Source organism: Lutra lutra, chromosome 8 (genome assembly GCF_902655055.1).
Source record: "Lutra lutra chromosome 8, mLutLut1.2, whole genome shotgun sequence".
Lineage (NCBI taxonomy): Eukaryota > Metazoa > Chordata > Mammalia > Carnivora > Mustelidae > Lutra > Lutra lutra.
In genome coordinates, this window is record NC_062285.1 from 58,724,049 (window position 1) to 58,744,380 (window position 20,332).

The window sequence follows — 20,332 nt, forward strand, 5'->3', positions numbered from 1 at the left end:
TTTTATTTATTTTTTTTTTTATATAAAAAATGGGACTGGTGAGGCAGGGACACATGCAGGGGATGGATAACTAAATGCCTCCCTGGCCTCAGGCCTCTGTCTCCCATCCTGCAGAGGGAAACAGGAGTAGGCTGAGGAGGGGCCCAGAGAGTCCCAGCCTGGGGGCTGCCCCTGAGGCTCCAGCCCACTGAAAGTCAGAGGCTGGGCCCTGAGCCAGTGGGCAGCACGGAGTCCAGGGGTGGCTGCCACCCTCCCTCTGCCCCGAGGCCAGGCAGGGCAGCAGATGACAGCATGTCTGGCAACACTGAGTTCCTGGGCCAGCAGTCAGACCCCTGTGCCCTCTTCTTGGGTCCACTGGACTGTGCCAGAGCCATGACAGCCGATAAGCACCATCTCTAGGCTATGGGGTTCCCAAGGCAAGGCCAGGCCCCCGGACCCTGGCGGGGGCTCTCCAGTGCTAGCAGCCTCGGCCTGGTGCGTGGGCTCTGGGGGCCCAGTCCTAGCCCCTTCCTCAGCAGGTGGGGAGCCAGGGGTGCTAGGCTCAGGGCAGAGTTCTCCTGAGCCCGGGGGCTCTGAGTCAGAGGTGGAGGTCCAGAAAGCTGTGGCCCGAGGCCAAGGGGAGCTCTGAGATGCCGGGGGGCCCCAGGGCCAGGGGGCCACGAGGGGCGGGGGCCCTGGGCGAGGGTGAGGCCAGGTCCCACTCAAGACAGAGCCAGCTGGGGGCTGCAGGCAGTAGGAGGATGTCCCGGTGTCCACACACAGAGGCTGCAAGAGCCCAGAGGCGCTGGACAGGCATGGCCCCTCTCCCGACACCCGAGGGCAAGGGCCCTCCCCATGGGGCGCCAGGACCTGCTGCACAGCCTGGCGAAGGGACTGCAGGCCCTCCCGCATCTGCAGCACCTGCTCAGACAGCTCTGTCACCTTTGGGGGTTGAGGGAGGAGGAAAGCACATACAGTTAAAGGAGATTGGCCCTCGCACAGCCTGCAGTGGCCACCCCTCTCCCCTCCCGCCTCCAGCTCGCCCCTCACCCACCGCCTGCCGCAGCTTATCCAGCGTGTCTGTGTTCCTTGCCTCACTGGGTCCGAGGGGGACAGCGAGCAGGCCATTCTCTGCAAACAGGAGGACGGAGTTACCAGCCGGCGCTGGGAGGAGGAGATGGTATGGGGTCCAGGCCTTGGCCCCAGTTAGCACAGACTGCATTGGCCTGGCAGGACTGGCCTGGCCTTCCAGCCTCGCCCCAGTTGGGGAATTCTGCCCAAACTGCCAGGGGACGCAGGGCGTGCTGCCCTGCGCTTTCCCCAACAGGAAGCTGCTCTTGGTGCCTGTCCAGCCACGCGACCACGCCGGGGAGCTCATTCCCTGGTCCACTCTCAGGGCTGCAGAGCCTGGCTGGGGGCCACTTATACAACCCTGCTTCCCGCATAGCCCTCTGTCCTCCCCAGGGTCCCAGCAGCAGCATCTGATTCAACACACACATCCACCGGATTACAGGCTGGAAGCTGGGCAAGAACCAAGATCCCGCTGCCGGAGAGCCGACTGCAGGGATCCAAATGCCATCTCCGGCCGCCTTCTGACAGCAAGGTGCTGGTCTTCACACCCAAACTGCCCCTGCCAACCATGTAGATTGAGAAGGGCAAGAGGGCAAGAAGTCTGGACCCTGCTGCCTTCTCAGAGGTTCACAGGGCCAAGAGGCAGCCCTGCCAACCTCCCCCTGCCCCCTCTGGGACCCGGTCCCCAGTACCTGGCCCCGGGGAGGGGCTGCTGCTGCACTCTGGACCCGACTGCCCCACACGGAAGGAGAACTTGGGCTGGTCAGAGCCACAGCCGTCCTCAATGCCATCTACTACCCTGCGGACACAGGGGCCAGGGCAACAGATCAGTCCACAGGCAGCCACTGCAGGGCCCAGCGGCCACACACACATGCTGCAGGAGCCTGGCGCTCAGGGCCTGGGACAGGTAACACAGGTAGACCCTTTCCCTAGGGGCTTGCAGTGTCACTAGGGATCTAAACTTGAGCAACATGTACATAGCAGGAACTCTAGGCAGTGAATGGCCAGGCACCAAATGGTGGGGTGAGGGGCCACAGGAAGGTGGGGCCCAAGACGGTTTCCTGGAGGAGGCAGGGATGGGTTAGGATGGAAGGATGGGCACCTGAGGGCAGAATGTGTCCTGCCGGGGCCCCAGCCCCATCCCCACCATCTCTGCCAGAGTACATCGGCCCAGGGTCTGTTTACCTGGGGCTCAGATCCGGGGGCATGTTCCATGGCACAGAGGGCAGCTGCAGACCCTCTAAGCTTCGAGGGTGGACAGAGGGGCCAGCCTCAGCCTGCGAAGCCCCTGCCCTGCCCGGCCGTCCTCTGCCCCGCAGCCTGGGCCGGGGGGCTGTTCGACGCGGGGACAGCAGCTTAGCCGCTGAGGAGGAGGAAGTGCAGCCGGGGGACAGCAAGGGGCTGGAAGGCTCATCAGCTGGGGCTGGGGAGACTGCGGGGCCCTGCTCCCCGTCCGTCTCTTTCTCCTCCAGTGTGGACATAAGGGTGTTGTCGCCACTCAGGGAGCTGGTGTCTGCCTGCGGATTGTGGGGGACAGGGAAACGGTATGTATAGCCCCTCCTGTGCCCCCCTCACCTGCCCCACCCCAACCTCATCTCTCTATAAGGAACCATCTTTGTTAAACTGGATGCCTGCTATCTCCCACCCTCAGAGGAAGAGGCTCAGGTGTGTATGTGTGTTGGGGGGGGGACAGCTTTTCTGCCACCACGAAGCCACTGAGCCCTGAAGGAATTTGCTGTCCAGCCAAGTGTGGATACACCACCCATCAACTCAGTCCCTTAGGCTCACCTACCTATCCAGAAGAACACCGTGCTAAAGACAGGTTTGGAATTAGTGGATAGAAGCCAGGAAAATTCAAAGCCCCTCAGAGCAGTTCTCCCTCATGGGGAAGAAGCAGGGGAGCCACAGGGCTCTTCAGAGGCAGCCTGGAGGACTAGTGCCTGGCCCTACCCAGGCCTCCCATCCCTCATGTGTGGCCCTCAGTCTCCACCGCTGAAGACTTCACTGTGGCCCAGGCCAGGCCATCTCAGACGGGCCAGGGAGAGCACAGCAGGGCTGGGAGCTAAAGGACAGTGTGGGTGTGAAGGGACAGGAGATGGGAGAGTGTAGACCCCCCCACAAAGTGTAGTGTTGGTACACCAGGCCAGATGTTGCCGCCTCAGGGCCCTGGTGCCCCAGCCCCTCGCACACATTCCCAGCACCCTCACCTCTGCAGGGCCACCACCGGCACCCAGGTTGTAGCTGAGCTCCCCTCGGAGGCCCCGGCTGAAGCGTGGGGCAAACTCGGGGTACAGTGCAAGGCTCTCGTGCAGCCCAGCCAGCTGTAGACACTGTAGGACGCAGTAGGTCAGCCCCTTTACATCAGCATTGGCCTTGACCACCTGCTCCCGCCGAGGCAGCTCACAGCCAATCAGATCACCCTTCCCTGGGAAGTGGAAGCACAGGTCAGCGAGCCCTGCCCCTCAGCCTGCGGACAGGGGAGTGGAGCAGAGGCAGCTGAGCTTTCCCTGCGAGTTCAGTGGGTCCTTCCTTGAGAGCCAGCGGAGAGAGGAGCAGAGGGGCTCGGGCCCCAGCAGACCCATGTTGCCTGCCTCTGGCTCCTCAAACAGTGAAACACATGGACACCCGGGGACTCAAGGCACATCTGGGATCAAAGCCACCATGCTGGACCCATTTGAATTTTAGCCCTGAGACAATTGGGCAGTCACCAGTTCTCGTGATAGCTCCGAAACCCCTACGAATGTTAAGCCAATCACTCCTAGGCCCCATCTCTACCTACGGAATCATAGTACCTATAGGAGACCCCACAGTCTGACACTTCGAGCCTCACAGGTGATTCAGGTGGGGCTTGTCCAGGAACCTGGAGGTTAGGGCCCTGTGGAGCATAGTGATGTCCAGCAGCCACATGACTTCATCTCCTGGAGCCCTGATGCTTGCAGGACAGATTTTGTGTTGAACTGAGTCGTGGTGCTTTCTGGATCTTACCAGAAGGTGTCAATGGAGGGTTTTCCCACCAGCCAGCTGAGGCTGCCACCTGGCTGACAGCATTGTAAAATGGCATCAGAGTCTGCGTCCCAATCTCAGAGATGTTAAATTGTAGGGAAAAAATGTGCATCTTAGAATCAATGAACTAGGGTGTCTCCAATAAGGGACATGTGAAGATTCAATGAGTTCATGTAGGTAAAGTGCCTGACCTAGAGACGAGCAACCAAAGCTCATTTCCTTTCTCACCCTCTGGACTAGAGTTCCCTGTAGATGACTCCCAGCTGGTGTGCTGTGGGCGCTGCAGCAGCACTCACCGCCCTCACAACACAGCTCAGTCCACAGTCAGAGTTCACAAGACTGGAAAGCCTTTCCTTACTGTCATGGATCACAGCCACCAACCCCCACCCACCCACCCCACCCTCACCCCCAGCCACGGGCTGCCTCCTGCCGCCAACATAACTGAGCTTAGCTGCCTCTTGTAAATGTTCGTGGACTTTTGCTCAGACTTAAGTGTAGAAGGCACTGCTGTTAGATCATATTTTCTTGGTTTGGGGCCATCCTTCTGGTTCCTTCTGAGAGCTGTTGGGATCTTAGTGTGCTCCTCTGATGAATGAGCTCTCTCTCCTCGTGTGTGTCATCTGGAAATAGGAGAAGTGTGTATTTTTGGTCTTCATCCAAAAGGTGAGACAGAATCGAAAAACATGACAGGACTGATGACAGAGCTCCATGCCACTGGTCTCAGACCAGAGCCCGCTCTCCAGGCTGGCCTCCTGGCTGGGACCTCTAGCTCAGCTCTCCAGCCCCCTCGGGTCTTCCTGGCGTGGGCCCCCAGTCTGCCTCTCTTCTCTTGCCTCCTGCCCCGACAGCCAACTGTGTGTACTTAGCTGTCAGTCCATACACAGAGGTCAGGGCCAAAGTAGACACTGCTCAAGGCACCCTGAGCCTCAGCAGCCGCAGCAGACAAGAAGCTGTCTGCCCCGCCCAAAATTCAGATAAGGAGGCAGGTGGGGGTGGTCTGAAGGCACAGCAGGAAACCAGCGGGTGGGGAATCAGGCATTCACCAGGGTGTCCAGACCCATCAAGTCCACAGCTGAAAGTTCATCTGGAACATATGGACAGGGACAGGATGGATCCAAGGGGCAAAATCCTGGTGCCAGGTACACAGGCAGTGAGGCAAAGGCCTGGGGCGCAGGTGGTGGACACTCTCGAGGCTCTGTCTTCATAGTGAACAGGATTCTTCTGCAACCTGGAGCCTGGCATCCATGAAGAGCCACTCTTGCAGGACGAACGCCAGCTCCCAGCCTCACTGCTGCCTCAGTTCTGAGCTGAAAACCATCTGTTTAATAATCTGGTCGACAGTCTTGACCAGTCTGCGATTGTCAAAATCTGTTTGCCCTTCTGATTCTCTCCAGTTCTCCATCACTTCTTAAGGCCTGCCAGCCCTGCGTGAGTGGCCACAATTCCACCTGCTCAGAGTCCTGGCATAAGAGGCATCTAGGTCCAGAAGCCAAAGTCACAAAAGACTCAAAGTGAAAGCTGGGACAGCCTCTGGCCTCTCTTACCTCCAAGACCCCCCTTGAGGGTATTTTTCCTGTCAGAAGATCACTCTCCTCAAGACAGAGGGGAGGGACACCCAGTAGCTACTGGGCGTCTGGTCTTAATTCTCCTGGTGAGTGACAAACTTCAGGCCCTCCAGGGCTCAGCCATCTCCACAATGGGTCTCCGAGCCCTTGGCTGAGGATTCACCTCCCTTTCATCCCCCAGGCAAGGCCCTCTAGGACCCAAGCAGATCAGAGAGTTCCCACCTGCTGGGGCCACTGCTGGGAGCCCATGCAGCCCTGTCTCCCAAGCATTGCATGTTCCTTTCTAGAGCCTTGAGTGTGCATCCTGCCACCCTGAAATCGTGCCCTTTCTTTGGGACACAGCTCTTCCTCGAGCAAAGCACCTAGAGCACAGTGAATGAAGGCTGAGGTTGATGGCCTAGGTTCTAACCCCTCCTGCCCATTCATGAACCTCTCCAAGCCTCCCACTCCTTCCACGCAAAACAGGCGCAACACCAGTGCCTCTGTCGTGGGCTTTGTGAGGTCTGTGTGTGTGGAAGCACCCAAGGGCCAGCTCAGCTGTGAGACTTAGCATCAGCGCTGTTCAGATGTCCATTCCACAACTGCGACCTCTAATTCCTTGACCAGGGACTTGACCCATCTCGGCCTCCTTTTGCCATGAAGGGAAGTACACAGGCAGAGCCTGAGCCCTGCTGTCATGCATTGGAGCCCTGGGCCTGCTGTGTGACAGGCCTTCTGGCCTGAGCTGGTGCACGGGCCACCAGGAGAGCGCTCACGGCCCCCTCGCAGTCCGGCACTCTCACCAGCGCTGCCGTTCCCCTTGACGGGGAAACTGGAAATGCTGATCCCACAACCCCTACTCAGCTACCGACTGCTCCAGCACTCAGGGAGCCTTGCACACCTGCAGGCTAGTTTCCTCCTCCTTGTGTTGCCACCTGGTGGTGGCTGGGCCTGCTACTCGCTCTGCCCGGGACTCCGAGGCTCCTCCCGACCCCATCCCTGCTGTCCCTCGCGCCGTTCTTAGGGTGGCCTTGCCTGCGTCCTCTCTCCTTGTTTCTGCTGAGGGGGCCCCCGGGCCCACCCACCTCCCACAAAGGACTGCTTCCCCTCCTGCCCGTACACACCTAGGATTGCCAGCACAGTGCCACCCTTGAGCACCTCCATGGAGCCGGAGCAGACAAAGTAGAGGGCCTGGAGAGCGTCCCCTTGGTGGATGAGGTACTCGCCAGGCGTGCAGAAGGCGGGCCGCAGGGCCAGGGACAGTGCTCGCAGGCAGCCGCGGCTCGCCGCCTCAAACAGGGGCAGCTGCAGAACCTCCTTGTGCAGGTGCATGGCGATGTCTGCCCGGAGCTCGTCGGGGAGGCTCTGCAGCAGCTGGGGAGCAGGGGATGTGGGGAGGTCAGTGGTGGCAGAATGGAAGGCAGCCTCCAGCCAGCCCCTCTCCATCCCCACAGGCCCTGGGAGTGAGGCGGAGGCGCGGGAGGGACCTGAGGCTTCACAAAGGGGACAATCAGTGAGGGGGACCGTCTCTGCCTTCCTCCCAATCATTTCAACCCGAGGCCAGCAGCTCCGCTTTCCTCCTGCAGGCCCCCAGCTGGAGGTCCGTGAGTTAGGGCCTGCGGGCCTAACAAGGGTGCAGAAAGGCCTCCAAGTCTTCTTGAGCGCCCTCCGCCCCAGACTATGGTCACCCCAGTGGAGCATGGAAGCCAGGATTCCGCATTCCTTGCCCCCAGCCCGCTGCTGGGGGTTTGAGGCCGGGCACGGACTCCTGAGGGAGCGAAGTCCGGAAGGGCCCGCCCTGAGACCCGCGCGCGCACCTCGGTGGTGTCGATGCCGTTGTTCACCGCCCAGGTGGCCTGGAAGTACTCGAGCATGCGCTGCTTGAGAGGCTTGGGGATGCGGTGGATGCGGATGTAGTCGCGCAGGTCACGGGTGCGGCTGTGGTACAGAAAGCGGCGGGCGTACATGCGCTGGATGATGGCCGTCACGTTCCCAAACACCACCGCGTGCATCAGGGCTGGGGAGGGCGGCGAGACGGGGTCACTCCGGGCCAGCCTGATGCCGCGCTGGGCGCGTGGGTCCTCTGTCCCCGCCCCCACAGGCGCCTGGGCCGGGCACTGAGTCCTGCAGCCACGTGGGCTCCCCTGGCCCTAGTTCTGTGTTCCTCCGGCCACGTCCCCCAAAGCACAAGAAACTCTAGGAAGGACTTCGGGCCCCTGGGGCAGGCGGGGAGCCAGGCCTGCCTGGGGCCAGCAGGGGAGCGGGCCTCACCGCCAATGAGCATGGTGCAGATGGAGAAGATCTTCTCCGTGTCCGTGTTGGCGGACACGTTGCCAAAGCCCACGCTGGTTAGGCTGCTGAGCGCGAAGTAGAGGGAGGTGATGTAGGCGCTTCGCAGAGAGGGGCCGCCCAGGAGCTCCAATCCGGTCCCATTGGCCTCCCCACTGACGCTGCTACAGTTGTCGCTGCGGCCTGAGCTGTTCCCCGAAGCTGGGCTCTGGCCTACCAGATAGTAGGGCGTCTCCAGGCGGCGGGCCAGCTCCTGCAGCCAGCCTGGGGGCAGGGATGGGCGCATCTAAGCGGGGGCGCAAGGCCTACCCTGCAGGCCCAGGTGTGCCCACTGTTGCCCCCTCCCGCCACCATGGGGGGACATGTGGATGCGGATCCACCCCCCAGGTTCCTCTGCTACTTGCCTCCCCTGCCGTCCAGCACAACCCAGTCTACACTGCCCACCCCACCAAAACAAGCACGGGAGGACGAGGTTATCCTCTCCCCAGCTGGGGTCTGGTGGTGCCAAGCAAGGAGCACCAGCCCCTCTTCCCTGTGGCTGGCACGACTCCCAGGAAGCAGGACCAGCTGGAGGCTGCCTCCTCTACCCTATACCCCAGACTCCTCTTGCTCTCTCTCAGCTCACCTGCTCTGAAAGCCGCTTCACCCTCACCTATCCTCACAACCACACAGACCACGCAGCCCCACGTATGCGTTCTCAGGCATGCTGACGTAGACGCGTGCATACGCACTATTAAGGCCACAGACAGGCTCCGCCAGACAAGAGGATGAGGACACACACGTGTGAGCACACTCACAGGTGCACAGCCACAGCCACTCACACGGAAAAAGCCTGCGCGCACTTGGGAGACAAGGGCACAGGGGCTGGCACTCGAACACCTGGGTAGGAGAGGCGACCACAAGCACACAGGTGATCACACTCAAAGGCCACAGGGAGGCAGGCCCCTGGAGATACACTGAGGCTCTTGAGCGCATGTGCAAACAGGGACCAGCCTGGGACACCGGCAGAAGCTGGACACTGCTCCAGTCTCCATCAACCCCATGTTCTCTGTCTGGTCTAGGCAGGAAGTAGGGCTGTGTACTAGGTCTCTCAGGAGCTTTGGCTACTCCAAGTGACTGGGGAGCCTAGCTGGAAGGTTGTGGGAGTTGTCGGGTATTGGGCGGGGATTCCTGGGGTCCACGGGGGCTTCAAGGGTCCTGGCAGAGCTGGGAGTCAGAGGAGCAAGGGAGGGAGGGCAGATCTAGAGCAGAGACACGGAGGGCAAGTGCAGAGGCTGAGGCTGCCTCTCTGTGTGCACTCAGCCCCTCCCTCCTGGCCATACCCAGCCTCCCTGAACCACACTCTCCCTAACCCCTTACACACGCTGCCACCCCCCTTGCTGGGAGCCATTCATTCAGCAGTCGCACAGACATGGGCCTCCTGCACAACACCAGCGTGCCACGTGATGGGGCTCAAGCCAACACTCTGTGGGTTAGGGCCAGAGGCTTTCCTGAAAGAGGGGATATTGGTGCTTGGTCTCAGCGGATGGGTAGTATTTTGAATCAAAGAAGCTGAGAGAAGGTTGTTCCCGATCTAGGGAAAGGCCATAGTGGGTCAACCCTAGAGATGGAGACAAGTGCAAGCAAATAGCTAGAAATTAGCTGGAATTAGCTAGAACGTGGGGTCCGCACTAGGGGTGTCAAATTCTTGCCTAAGGAATTTGGGAAGATATGTTAAGTCCTGAGCCAAGGTGAGGACTCGCCCTCCTGCTCAAAACTCCTCAGCTGCTATTCAGTTGGGCCTCTGACCTGAAGCCAGTTGTCAGGTAAGGAGGGTGGGGGGCAAGGGTGAGAAGCAGAAGGATGAGGGAAGGCGGCTGGGGGGCCTGTCCTCTGTTCTGGCTATGGGGCCCCGGAAGCTCCCGAGCTGGCGATGTGGGCAGGCTGCTCTGGAGGCTGGTGGAGGAATGCCCTGAGTGATCTCCCCTCAGTATTTCGCACCATCTTTGAAAATCGGACCCATTGCTACTGGGCTGATGGGAATCGGGGAAGGGACTCTGTGTCCACATCATGCCCACAGGAGCCCCAGAACTAAGGCAGGGAAGCCAGAGAAGGCACCTCCCACCAGAGCTGGACCAGGAGGGGCGCCACTCCCTGCTCCAGACAGCCCTTCCGAGGATGGGGTCTGGGAGGTCCCGGGTGTGGCTCTGACCCATCTGGGGAGTCCTTTCCCTGCGGAAAGGAGGAGCAGATGATGTGAAGGACTTGGAAACTCCCCTAATGTGAGCTAGAACCAGCCCACAATAGAATGAAATTACTTGAAAGCTTGGGGTCAAGGGTGCTAGATTTAACAGGCAAAACAGCCTGCCTCCCACTTGCCCGTGTTCTCCACGGTGGGATCCAAGCCCCTCCTGGAGCCAAAGATACTCTTCATGTCAGCTGAGCGCCCCCTGTCAGGGTGTCAGAACAAAGGAGCCATTTGATGCATGACTCAGAGCATCTGGGTCCCGTGTAGGAGTGAACTGACCCAGGGATCGGGTGTCTGAGCCCACTTCGGGATCAGGGTTATCTACCTTCCAGCCCACTGACTGTGTTTGCTGGGTGGCCATCTGACCCCCGGAGCCGCCTGCACCACAGCCTCCCTCTGGGAAGGGCAGGTGCCAAGGAGCCAACACTGCCTGGAGTATCCCGGTTCCATGTGCTCGGCAACTAGAGCTCGGGGAATACCCGCGTGGGCCTCGGGCCACGCACCAGTCTCCACTGGGTTTGGCAGGGGAGAGAGGGTTTGCAGGAGCCTCCTCGTCCCTGGGAACCGATCAGAGCACGTTTCTAAGGCCCACCTGCCCTCCTGCTGATCCCACCAAGGAGCAGATGGCCGGCCAGGTGAGCCGCTGGCCTGTTGCCCATTGACTAGAACAGGCACTACAGGCAGTTCCTGGGAAGCCACCAGAAGGCTGGAGGGCATGGGAGGAAGGAGGGGTGTTCGGTTTGGGGGCCTCAAGGTATGAAGAATTAGAACAGGTGGGCACGAAATGGTTTGGAATTAGGGGAAGGAGAGAAGCTGAGATGGTGTTGTGGCACCGTGGGATCACACAGCACGAGGTGAGGGGAAAGAGACAGGCCGGCACGAAGGAGGCTGGTGAGGGCCGTGTTGCTCAGGGCGGAGAGGGAGAGGAGTTCAAAGGAGTGTGGTCAGCAGGGTTGGGTGCCACGGGACACCAAGGAGATTTGGCCCCAGAAGGTCCCCATGACCTGCTAGCTGTCATTCTGGGTGGAGAGTTGGGGGTGGGAGCCTTGCTGGCAGAAGTGAAGATGTGAGTGGGAGGCAAAGAGGGGGAGGAGTGGAAGTGAGGTGAAGTGAAGGAGGAGGAGGCACCCGCGGGGCGCAGAGAAAGGCTGCATTTTAGGCCCGGGGGAGGGAGAAGCCGCAGCTAAGAGAGCGGGCCTAGAGGTAACTGGAGTGGGGAAGGGCTCGGCAGGCCAGGTGCTTGGGGAGATTGTCGAGAGGGCGGTGGGAGGGCACCAGGCCTCAGAGGTACCCAGGAGGGCAGCAGCTCCCTGCATGGCTTCTCCTGAGAGGGGTGCGGTTCTCGGCTGGGCAAGGGCCTGGAGAAGGTGACAAAAGCTAAGGCCACAAGGAGGTCGTGACGGGTGAAGAGGATTCCCCTGGCAGCCTATGGAGCTCTCACAGCTGTGCCCAACTGCTAAAGAGCAGGCCTGCCTCAGAGTGTGGCTCTGTCACACTCCTCCATGCAACACACACATGCCAGCACCCGCATTCTCCTCGCACACACACACACACACCACGCACTTGCCCGAACCCCCCAAATACCCTTGCCGAGGCCGACTTGCACGCACATCCCTGACTCCTCGTATCAGCTCAGAAACACACACCGGGACTCCTGTTTCCCTGACACACACACCACACACACACCACACACACACACACACACACACAGACACGCTCCTCTGGCACACACAGGGGACAACTCGCCCCCGCCCTCCAGGAGCCTCCAGTACCAATCTCTGGCAGCTCTGAGGCACTGCTCTCGATCTCCCGCTGGCCGATGTAGAACCAGACGCAGGCCACCCAGTGGGCGAGCAGAGCGAACACGGCCATGAGCAGGGTGAGCACCACGGCGCTGTACTGGGAGTAGCGGTCTAGCCGCGGGAGCAGCCGCAGCAGCCGCAGCAGCCGCACGGTCTTCAGCAGGTGGGGCCCCAAAGTACTGGGGGATGGGGAGAGACAGGGAGGTCATCCTGGCCCAGGCCTACCCACCTGGCCCCAAAGCACACCCAGCCCGGCTGCACTGACCACATTGACCTTGAAGGCATGTAGCAGGTCGAAGGGCAGAGCAGCGATGACATCCAGCAGGAACCAGGTGGTGACATAGTGGAGGCAGATGGACTTTGGGGGCAAACACCACCTGGCCCGACTTGGACACGAACGTGGTACGGAAGTTCAGCACGATGTCTGCAGGAAGTCCGGGTGGGACTCAGCGCCGGGTACAGGAGGACACCCTGCTTCCTGGGCTCCTGCTTCCTGGGCTCCTGCTCAGTATCTGACAGTATCTGACCATCTTACTTCGCACAGAACTCTAAAGGGTGGACACTGTTGTGCATCTTTGATGGAGGGAAAAACTGAGGCGCGGAGAGGCAATGATTGGCTCAGGGTCCCATACCCATTAGCAGTAGAGACATGTTTGGAACCTAGATTTGCTTTCAAAGCCCACAGGTCACAACAGGGGGGATGGCATGGGGGACATTTGTCAGCAGGCACGGAAGCCACGCAGACTCTTCCCATCAGACCCTGAGGGGTGCCCGCACAGGGTAGGGTGGGAGGCACGGGGCACACATACCAGAATAAAGAGGACCTCCACGGCCCAGATCACAGATGCTGGGGGCCACTGCGGGCGAGCTGGGCTCCCGGGCTGTGCTCACACACACGCTGTAGGGCACGGTGACAGCCACGTAGAGGGTCGCAAGCAGGATGAAGCCGTCCCAAGTGGCCCTTCAGTGCCCCACAGTGCAGCAGGATGAAAGGCGACTTTCGGATGGCGGCTACTTTGTACTTCGGGCAAGTTTGGCTTCTCCCCGAATACCCCCTGAGTGCGGCAGGGCAGGTCAGGCCAGAAGGACAGGAAATTGGCAGAAAGCTGGAGTTGGATGGGGTGTGGGGCAGGCATCCACCTCCTTTCTCTCCCTGCATACTCAAAGCTACCCCGACCCAGGCATTAGAGTGCCCATGTTACAGATCAGAACACTGAGGATCGGAGAGGCCACTGACTTAGCTGAGGTCACACCACTGCTTGGGGGAGGAGCCAATATTGATCTTGGCCCTGAGGAGCCAGGACCAAGATTGTATCTTTGATGGATCAGATATCTGACATTCCTTCCCTCCCTCTGTCCCCACCCCCAAAGTGCTGTGGGGCCTGGGTCGTCCCCTGGACATCCTCTCTCTGGTGGGCTTAGTTCCTCTCCTCCATCTCCTCAGCTTGCCCCTACCCTGCCCTCCAAACACACACCCTTGTGCACAATCCACCTTATTGAGCTTGTGCTGCCCTTGGGCTGTTTCTGAAGGTGCCCCGGACAGGTGTAGAGCACAGCGCGGCTCCGCCGCCGGTTGGCATTGAAGCCTTTGGCTCCTCCCCGGCCATATCGGCGCAGACCACCACCTGCAAAAGAGGGACCCATGAGGTTGATGGGGGGAGTGCCTGCACACCCCAGCCAGGGTCTTGGGTGTAGGACACCAGTTGCTGGCCCATGAGCTGGACTGACTCAGGGACCAGTTAGTCTGTTTAGAGCTGGGGGGCTCCAGCTTCCTTCATCTCTGGGGGCACTCGCCAGTGCCAGCAATGGGCTAGTCCTGTGGGTGCTTCTAGACACGCCTCCCCATGCCTGCTTCCAGCAGAAGGAGGTCTGGATCAAGCAACAGGCAGGAGAGGACTCCATAGGGAAAGGCCTGAGAAAGGAGTATGGAGGTGCTTCCCAGGGCTGGGTGGGGGGAGTGGGGAATGGCAGTACCCAAGGCATCCCCAGGGGTAAGGCCAGCTTCTGATGACAGCTTTCTGAGCTGGTCAAAGGCCTCCACCAGCTCTTGGGCTCCCAGTCAGGTCAGTGGGAGGGAGAGGAACCAGGTGGGTCTGCGCTCAGCCTCACTAATTGGTCAGGAAATGGTACTTCACCGGCACTAGGGGAGTCTGCTTGCTTTCAGTTTCTTAGTAAAGTGGACTTTAAAACCCCAACTTTGTCTCAAGGCGTCTGTTTGGAAACAAGCTTTCCATACCTGGGCATGTGGAAATGAGGAGCAGCCCAGGCCTCTCACCCAGCAAAGGAAGGAGTTAATGAATGCAAGAGGGTTGGGGGGGACCCATGAGTGCAAGCTGGGTGCGAAGGCCCCTGCCCAGGCCTGAGGTAACCAATACACCAGCCAGCTGTGGCCACTAAATCAGCAGGCCCCACAGGCACCCACCTCTCTCCTTCCAGTTGTCAGGGCCCCCTCGGTTCTTGGTGTTCGCTGATATCCTTGTGAGAGACCAGGAAGAGGGCCACCTCCCCTTTCTCATTCTTTATGGGTATCACATCCAGGAGACACCAGAATGGGAGCCCTGGGCACAAAGACAGACTCAGCCCAGCTCCTATTTGCCACCTTGCCCAAGGTGACAGAGGTCCTACTGCCAGCCTGGCCAAGACACAGGCAGGATCAGGGCTTTCCTGGGAGGGGAGGAGCAGCCTGGCTCCATTCAGGACAGGGCTTGATGGACAGGGTCAGGGAAGGCAAGGGAGAGCAGAGATGGCCATTAGACATGTGTGCTCATAGGTCTGTCTGCTGAGACGGGGACATTTTTCTGCTCGGGTGAAAAAACGAAGATCGGAAATTGAGTAGAGGCTGAGGTGAGGACAGAAGAGAGAAGCCAGGGGCTTGTGGATGGGGTGAGAAGGAAGTGGGTAAGTGGTAAGATGGGGTGAGATGGGGAGATGGAGATGATGGGGATGGAACACTGGGGACAGTAGATGGAGTGGGTGCCAGGCTAGGTGAGACCTCCAGAGTGAGGCGGGCTGGCCAGGCGGCCCCTCACCGCTCTTTCCGGTACAGGATCAGCTCAGCCTTGAACTCCTTGTGCTCATCCAGGGCCTTGCGGATCTGTTGGCGGACAAGCTCACTGGTGTCTGGCCCATAGAGGAAGGAGCAGGCGCAGCCCCGCTGCATGACCTCGGCCCGGGAGAAACCCGTGAGGTCGCAGAAGCCATCAGAGCAGTAGACCACGGGGAAGAGCCCCGTCACCTGGGCGTTGCCCAGCACGAAGTTACTGTCTGCAAGAGAGCACCTCTCAGAGAAAGCATGGGGTGAAGGGGCCCAGGGTCTGCCAACCCCCTTTCCTAAATGCCTGCAACCAAAGGGTGGGGTCACGAAGCCCAGAACTGTGTGTGTGTTGTGTGTGTGGGTGTGTGTGTGTCCAGGGGTTAGGGCAGGCGCTGTTTATAAACAGGAGTCAGTGTGTCACTTATGGACAGAGACCACTCCTAGCAGTGGAATCAACACATGTGAACACGGTGTTGGTGAATGCAGCCCTGTGTGGGAACGTGGTCCTCTGCACTGTGTCCTGAGGCAGCTTGGGGTAAGGCTAGGGTTGGGGAGGCCCAAGGGGGCCACTGCATAACCAGCTCTAGGCAGCCTCAGCCCTACTCCTACCTCTGCCAGGTTCACTCACCAGCTAGGTTACCCAGGGTGGCTATGGGGCTCCTCTCACAGGGGACTCCACCTGGATGGGAGGCCAGTCCAGGCCACCACCCATTCTGCTCTCCCTGTGTGAGCCCCAGCTGCTGGACCTGGCTCAGGAATTAGTGAGTGTGATCGAGAATGGGGGTGTAAGGATGGTAGCTGAACAGCACAGCCTGGAGCCAGGAACGTATTGGGGAGTGGGGGGCACTGAATCAGCAGGCTGCGGGAGCCAAGCGCAGGGCAAAGCAGATGGAGAAGCCAGTGTGTGTGTGTGTGTGTGTGTGTGTGTGCGCGCGCGCGCGCGCGCGCGCAGGGGGGTGCTCAGTGATGGGTTCCCACCCCCTATAAGGAACTGCAAGACCGTGGAGGACGATAGGCAGAGAGCTGGTAAGCCCCACTGGGGGTGAGTGTGAAGGAGGAGAAGAAGGGAGGGGGTTTGCATCACTTTCCCTGTGTTCAGAGCCCTGGGAACCCAGGATCCAGAAGCTCGGGTCCCTACTGCAAACTTCCGCATCTTGGTGGGAGTATCCAAACCTAGCTTTTTGGGTCTAGAGGGGCTCTGCAGGTTTAGGCTGGGGAGTTAGGCGGTGAGGGAGCTTGGACTAACAGTGCGATCCTAATCCACCTACTCTACCTCCTTTGCAAACCTCTTTTCTAAATCGGGCTTTTGAACCCTCTGGGTTCCCTGAGCACCGCTCCTCTGCCTCACCCCACCGGCCACTTTCATGGTAGTAGGTAGGGCAGCGCCAGACACAGGGATGGGGGGAGTTAGACTGACTAAGTCGGGGTGCGCGCCCTCGCCAACAATGGCATCCTGGGCCCTAACCCGGAGACTTTTGGCCGTTTTGGCCCAACCTGGGCAGACTGCACCCTGAACCTTGAGAAACGGCGTCTGGAAGGAGATGGTAGTCCAGGCTGAAAGCCGGGCGTTTGGGGAGGGAAGGTGAGAACAGAGAGAGGGCGCCAAGCCGAGATGTTCGGGGTGCGGGACCTGCGGGGAACCCCTGGCAGGAATCGGCTTCCCTGGGAGCCAGTGGGGCGGAGGTCAGACTCACGCGTGCCGTCGAAGCGCGTGGCGATGGTGTCCAGGAAGGTGTTCTGCGGCGCCAGGGTCACCGCATGGCCGGCATCTTAGGCGGCCGTAACCGCCCGCCCCATCCCTCCGGGGCGCGGGGGCTCAGCACCGGGGGAGGGCGCCCAGCTCGGCCGCCCCCCGCCGGGCCCCGCGCCCGCTAGCGCAGCCGTCGGAGGCCGAAGCCCACCCCGGGTTGGCAGGGCCCGGCCAGCAGCCGGTGCGCGAGGGGGCGTCCCGCCGTCGGGGCCCGCAGCATGGCGCGCGGCCTCTCGCGTCCCTGGCCGCCACGAATCCCGGGCCCCCGGCTCGGCGCCCGCTGCGCTCTCCGCACCTTCCGCTCAGGGCGGCGGCTGCGGCGGCAGCAGCGGCTCCCGTTTCGGCCGCGGGTCGGCTCCCGCTCGGCTCCGTTCGGCGCCGGGTTCCCGCAGCTCCCTCCGTCTGTCGGGGAGAGGCGGCAGCCTCCCTCCCTCCGGCGCCCGCCGCCTGCACCGGGGTAACCATGGAGACGGGCACACCCAGGCAGGGCCGCCTCCTTAAAGGGACAGGCCTCCCGCCTAGGGGTCCCCTCCCCTCGGGACCTCGGTGGGGGCAGGGGGAGGCGGCGGCCCCTCTATCCCCCGCCGCGGCAGCCGCCCGATCCGCCCCAAGCCGCCCCGCCCGCCCCTCGGAGGAGACCGGCGAGCGCCTGGTCCCGCTAGGGGCTGAGTCAGCGCAGGGAGAGGCGGTCTTTCTCTGCAGCATGGGGGTTCGCACAGAGCCTCGCAGACTCTCCTCCCCCGGAGGGACCAGAGGAGAGCTCCTGCGGGGGGTGAGCGGCGGGGCGGGGGGTGTGCTTAGAAGACGCTTTCCCCGAGGAAAAAATGTACTGGGAAAGGGGACTGGGCATCTGGGCGGAGGTGGGGGAAGGCCGGGAGTTGGTGGAGGTCGCGGGCCCTAGAGGGACCCCGACTGTACAAGGAAAGTCTAAAAGGAGATGGGGAGGGTGGTGTCTAAACACAGCCTCTGGGCATCCAGGCCTTTCTCTGCCTCAATTTGACCCTCATCCCTGGGAGGTGCAGCTGCTGGCGGGAGCTGTCAGGAAACTGGACGGTGGGTAGCCCTGGAAGTAAGGGTGAGAAGCTCTCGGCGAGTGCCTGTGTGTGTGTGTGTGTGTGTGTGTGTGTGTGTGTGTGTGTGTGTGTGTAAAGGGTGTCCGAGGGAGGGGAGTAGCCCTAGGTCCTTCGTCCCGCCCCTATATTTCTATTCTTTGTCGCCTTTGGCCCCTCAGGCTGCCCCAGAGGGTCAGGTTGCAAATTCAGCGGACGGGTAGGACGTCAGACACTGGGAGAACTTCCCAACCCGGTGCGTGCAGGTCCTTGCGAGCGGGGAGGGAGTAGGACCCAGCCTCCGGGCGGCAGCACCATCTCCAGTCCCCGGGAACTGGTCTCTGCGCTGTCGGTGGCCGCAGGGACCCCCTCCCGTGAGGGGGTGGGTGGGTGGGGGAAGGCCCGGGCGGCGGTCTGTAGCTTGTCTTCGCGCTGCCTCGGTCCCCCCAGGCTCGCTCTGCCAGCGCCGCTCCTCCTCCCTCCCACGATTTGCCAGCGAGCGCGGCTACCGCCCGCGCCCACAGGAGCCGCCAGGGCCAAAACAGCAATTTGTTCCCTGAGTGAAGCGGGAGGCCCAGCACCCCCACCACTCTAGGAGACATATCCACAGCCGCGGGCGTCGGAAAGAAAGGAGTGTCGCCTGCCCCATCCACCCCTCCATCAGCAACAAGGGCCAAAGCCCCAGACACCTGTATTTAAATGAGCTGGTGCTTTGGGAGAAAGGGGAGGAAGGGCCCTTCTCCGCAAGTCCTCTGAATCCTGGAATCCCGCTCCCAGGAAGAATGACCCCAGGGAACCTGCAGATAATGCTCCCCAGGCCACCTCCACAAGCAAAGTCAGCCCTCCCCCAAACCCATGAACGTGCCCTTCACTCTACTCAAACATTCTGCTAGGAGAGGGTGCAGTTCAGCAGTCAGCTCCCTTGGAGACCAGACAAGACTGTGGTTGAAACCGTGCACTTGGTCTGACAATAGTTCTGCCACTTGCTGTCTGTGCGATTTTCCTTCTGGGACCCCATCTTTTCCTCTGAAATGGGGATGATAATACATGCTAACTACCCCAGAGGCTTGTCAGGAAGATTACATGAGCAAAGGAGTTAGAACAGCGTGTGGCATTTGCATCATGTAAATGTTTGCCATCTGACTTTGAAATTCATAGGGTTCCTGGGAAACAAACAAGGTAGATACTATTTACACTTCATTCACAAATGAAGAAACAGAGGCAGACAGAGAGGAAGAGAGAGAGAGAGAATGGGCAAGGGGGAGGACTTGCTCAAGGTAATCAGGTTGGCAATTGGCAGAGAGGAAGAGAGAGAGAGAGAGAGAATGGGCAAGGGGGAGGGACTTGCTCAAGGTAATCAGGTTGGCAATTGGCAGAACCAGGGTTCCAAGCCTGACAGCCCTCCCGGTCCAGAGTCGCCTCTCCCCTCCTCCCCACCCTCGGTCCACCCCCTAGCCCAGCCACTCAGCCATCTCCCACCAGGGGCCCAGAAAGCAGCTCAGGCTAGCTGTGTGGACACTCACAAGGACTGGTTACCCAGGACTGTGTAAGCAGATCCTGGTGACCCTCCTGTCACCCATTTAAACCCCAAGTGTTCAGATTTTCAGGCTTCCAGCTCATCAGCCTAGGCTGATTTGGGGTTATTAAAGACACTGGTTTAGATATTAAGACAAACCCAAAGCAGGTATCTCGGGTCAGGGTGAGCAGGGGATAGATGGAATACAGGGTGCTGCAAAGAATTATAATGTATGTTTCCGGAGCATTAACTTTGTGCCAAGCGGGAGGAGTGGGGCTGGGGACACTGCCCAAGTCCTTCAGTCTGACCTGATTATGGCGCCCTTTCAGCCCAGAAGCAAGTAAGTGTTCAGGCATAGGGTCTCCCGCTCTCTCCCTCTTCCACCTCGCCTAGTCTCTCAGTCTTCCTGCTAGACTTGGCCTATAGGCCCCTTCGCTAACAGTAAGAGATTCCTTGCCTCCTCCTTCCATGCCTCCCCTCCCCCACCATACATTTATGTGGGGGTGGGGACCCACATCTAGGAGACGGGACAGATGGGGTTGGGGAGGAGCTGAGAAGTGAGCAGGGGTACTGGGAGGTCAGGGAGCACAGTAAGCCCCTTTTCTCTTCCATCCCCCCAACTCTTAAGTCATTGGGTCATGGTGAGGAGTCACAGGGAGGGGAAGGTCGAGGGAGCCCTGTTCAGAGACAACTCAAAGCCATTATCAAGAAGAAACTCAGGAGGCTGCATTTTGGAGCTGCCGTGGGAGGCCTGTGGGAGTATTATCTACAAAGGAACTAGGAGAGAGAGAAGGGAAGAGCAAAGCAAGGGAAAAAACGTTCAAGACACAAAAGATGGAAGAAGCACCCCGCCCCCCAAAGCGCAGGCGGAGTCAGTCACTGTGTGCAGGGGGTGAGAGCAGGTGGCTGTCGAGGAACAGAGCCCAGGGGCCCTCCCGTCTCCTCCCCTCTTCCCACTCTCTCCCTCCTTCCTGGAGGTCCCCAGGTCTGTTTCCAGCCCCGCTTTTTCAGCCTGTGGCCAGGCTCTGCTTCCAAGCCTGTGTTGAGCGGTGGGAAAATCTCAGGTTT

At 60.2% G+C, this 20,332-nt stretch overlaps 1 protein-coding gene across 1 annotated transcript; it reads right to left on the reverse strand.

Moving 5' to 3' along the window:
* Nucleotide 1: 1 nt before the first annotated feature.
* KCNH3 (potassium voltage-gated channel subfamily H member 3) lies at nt 2–17,310 on the reverse strand. Its single transcript, XM_047740510.1, is given in 22 exon segments — nt 2–921; nt 1,034–1,110; nt 1,743–1,849; nt 2,236–2,567; nt 3,258–3,475; nt 6,722–6,971; nt 7,415–7,614; nt 7,869–8,150; nt 11,886–12,081; nt 12,083–12,094; nt 12,181–12,279; nt 12,281–12,360; nt 12,746–12,878; nt 12,880–12,936; nt 12,938–12,970; nt 13,408–13,424; nt 13,427–13,540; nt 14,338–14,377; nt 14,379–14,490; nt 14,945–15,179; nt 16,644–16,703; nt 16,706–17,310. Coding segments are annotated over 22 exon segments (3,264 nt in total). The 5' UTR covers nt 16,719–17,310; the 3' UTR covers nt 2–324.
* Between the last annotated feature and the right edge of the window lie 3,022 nt (nt 17,311–20,332).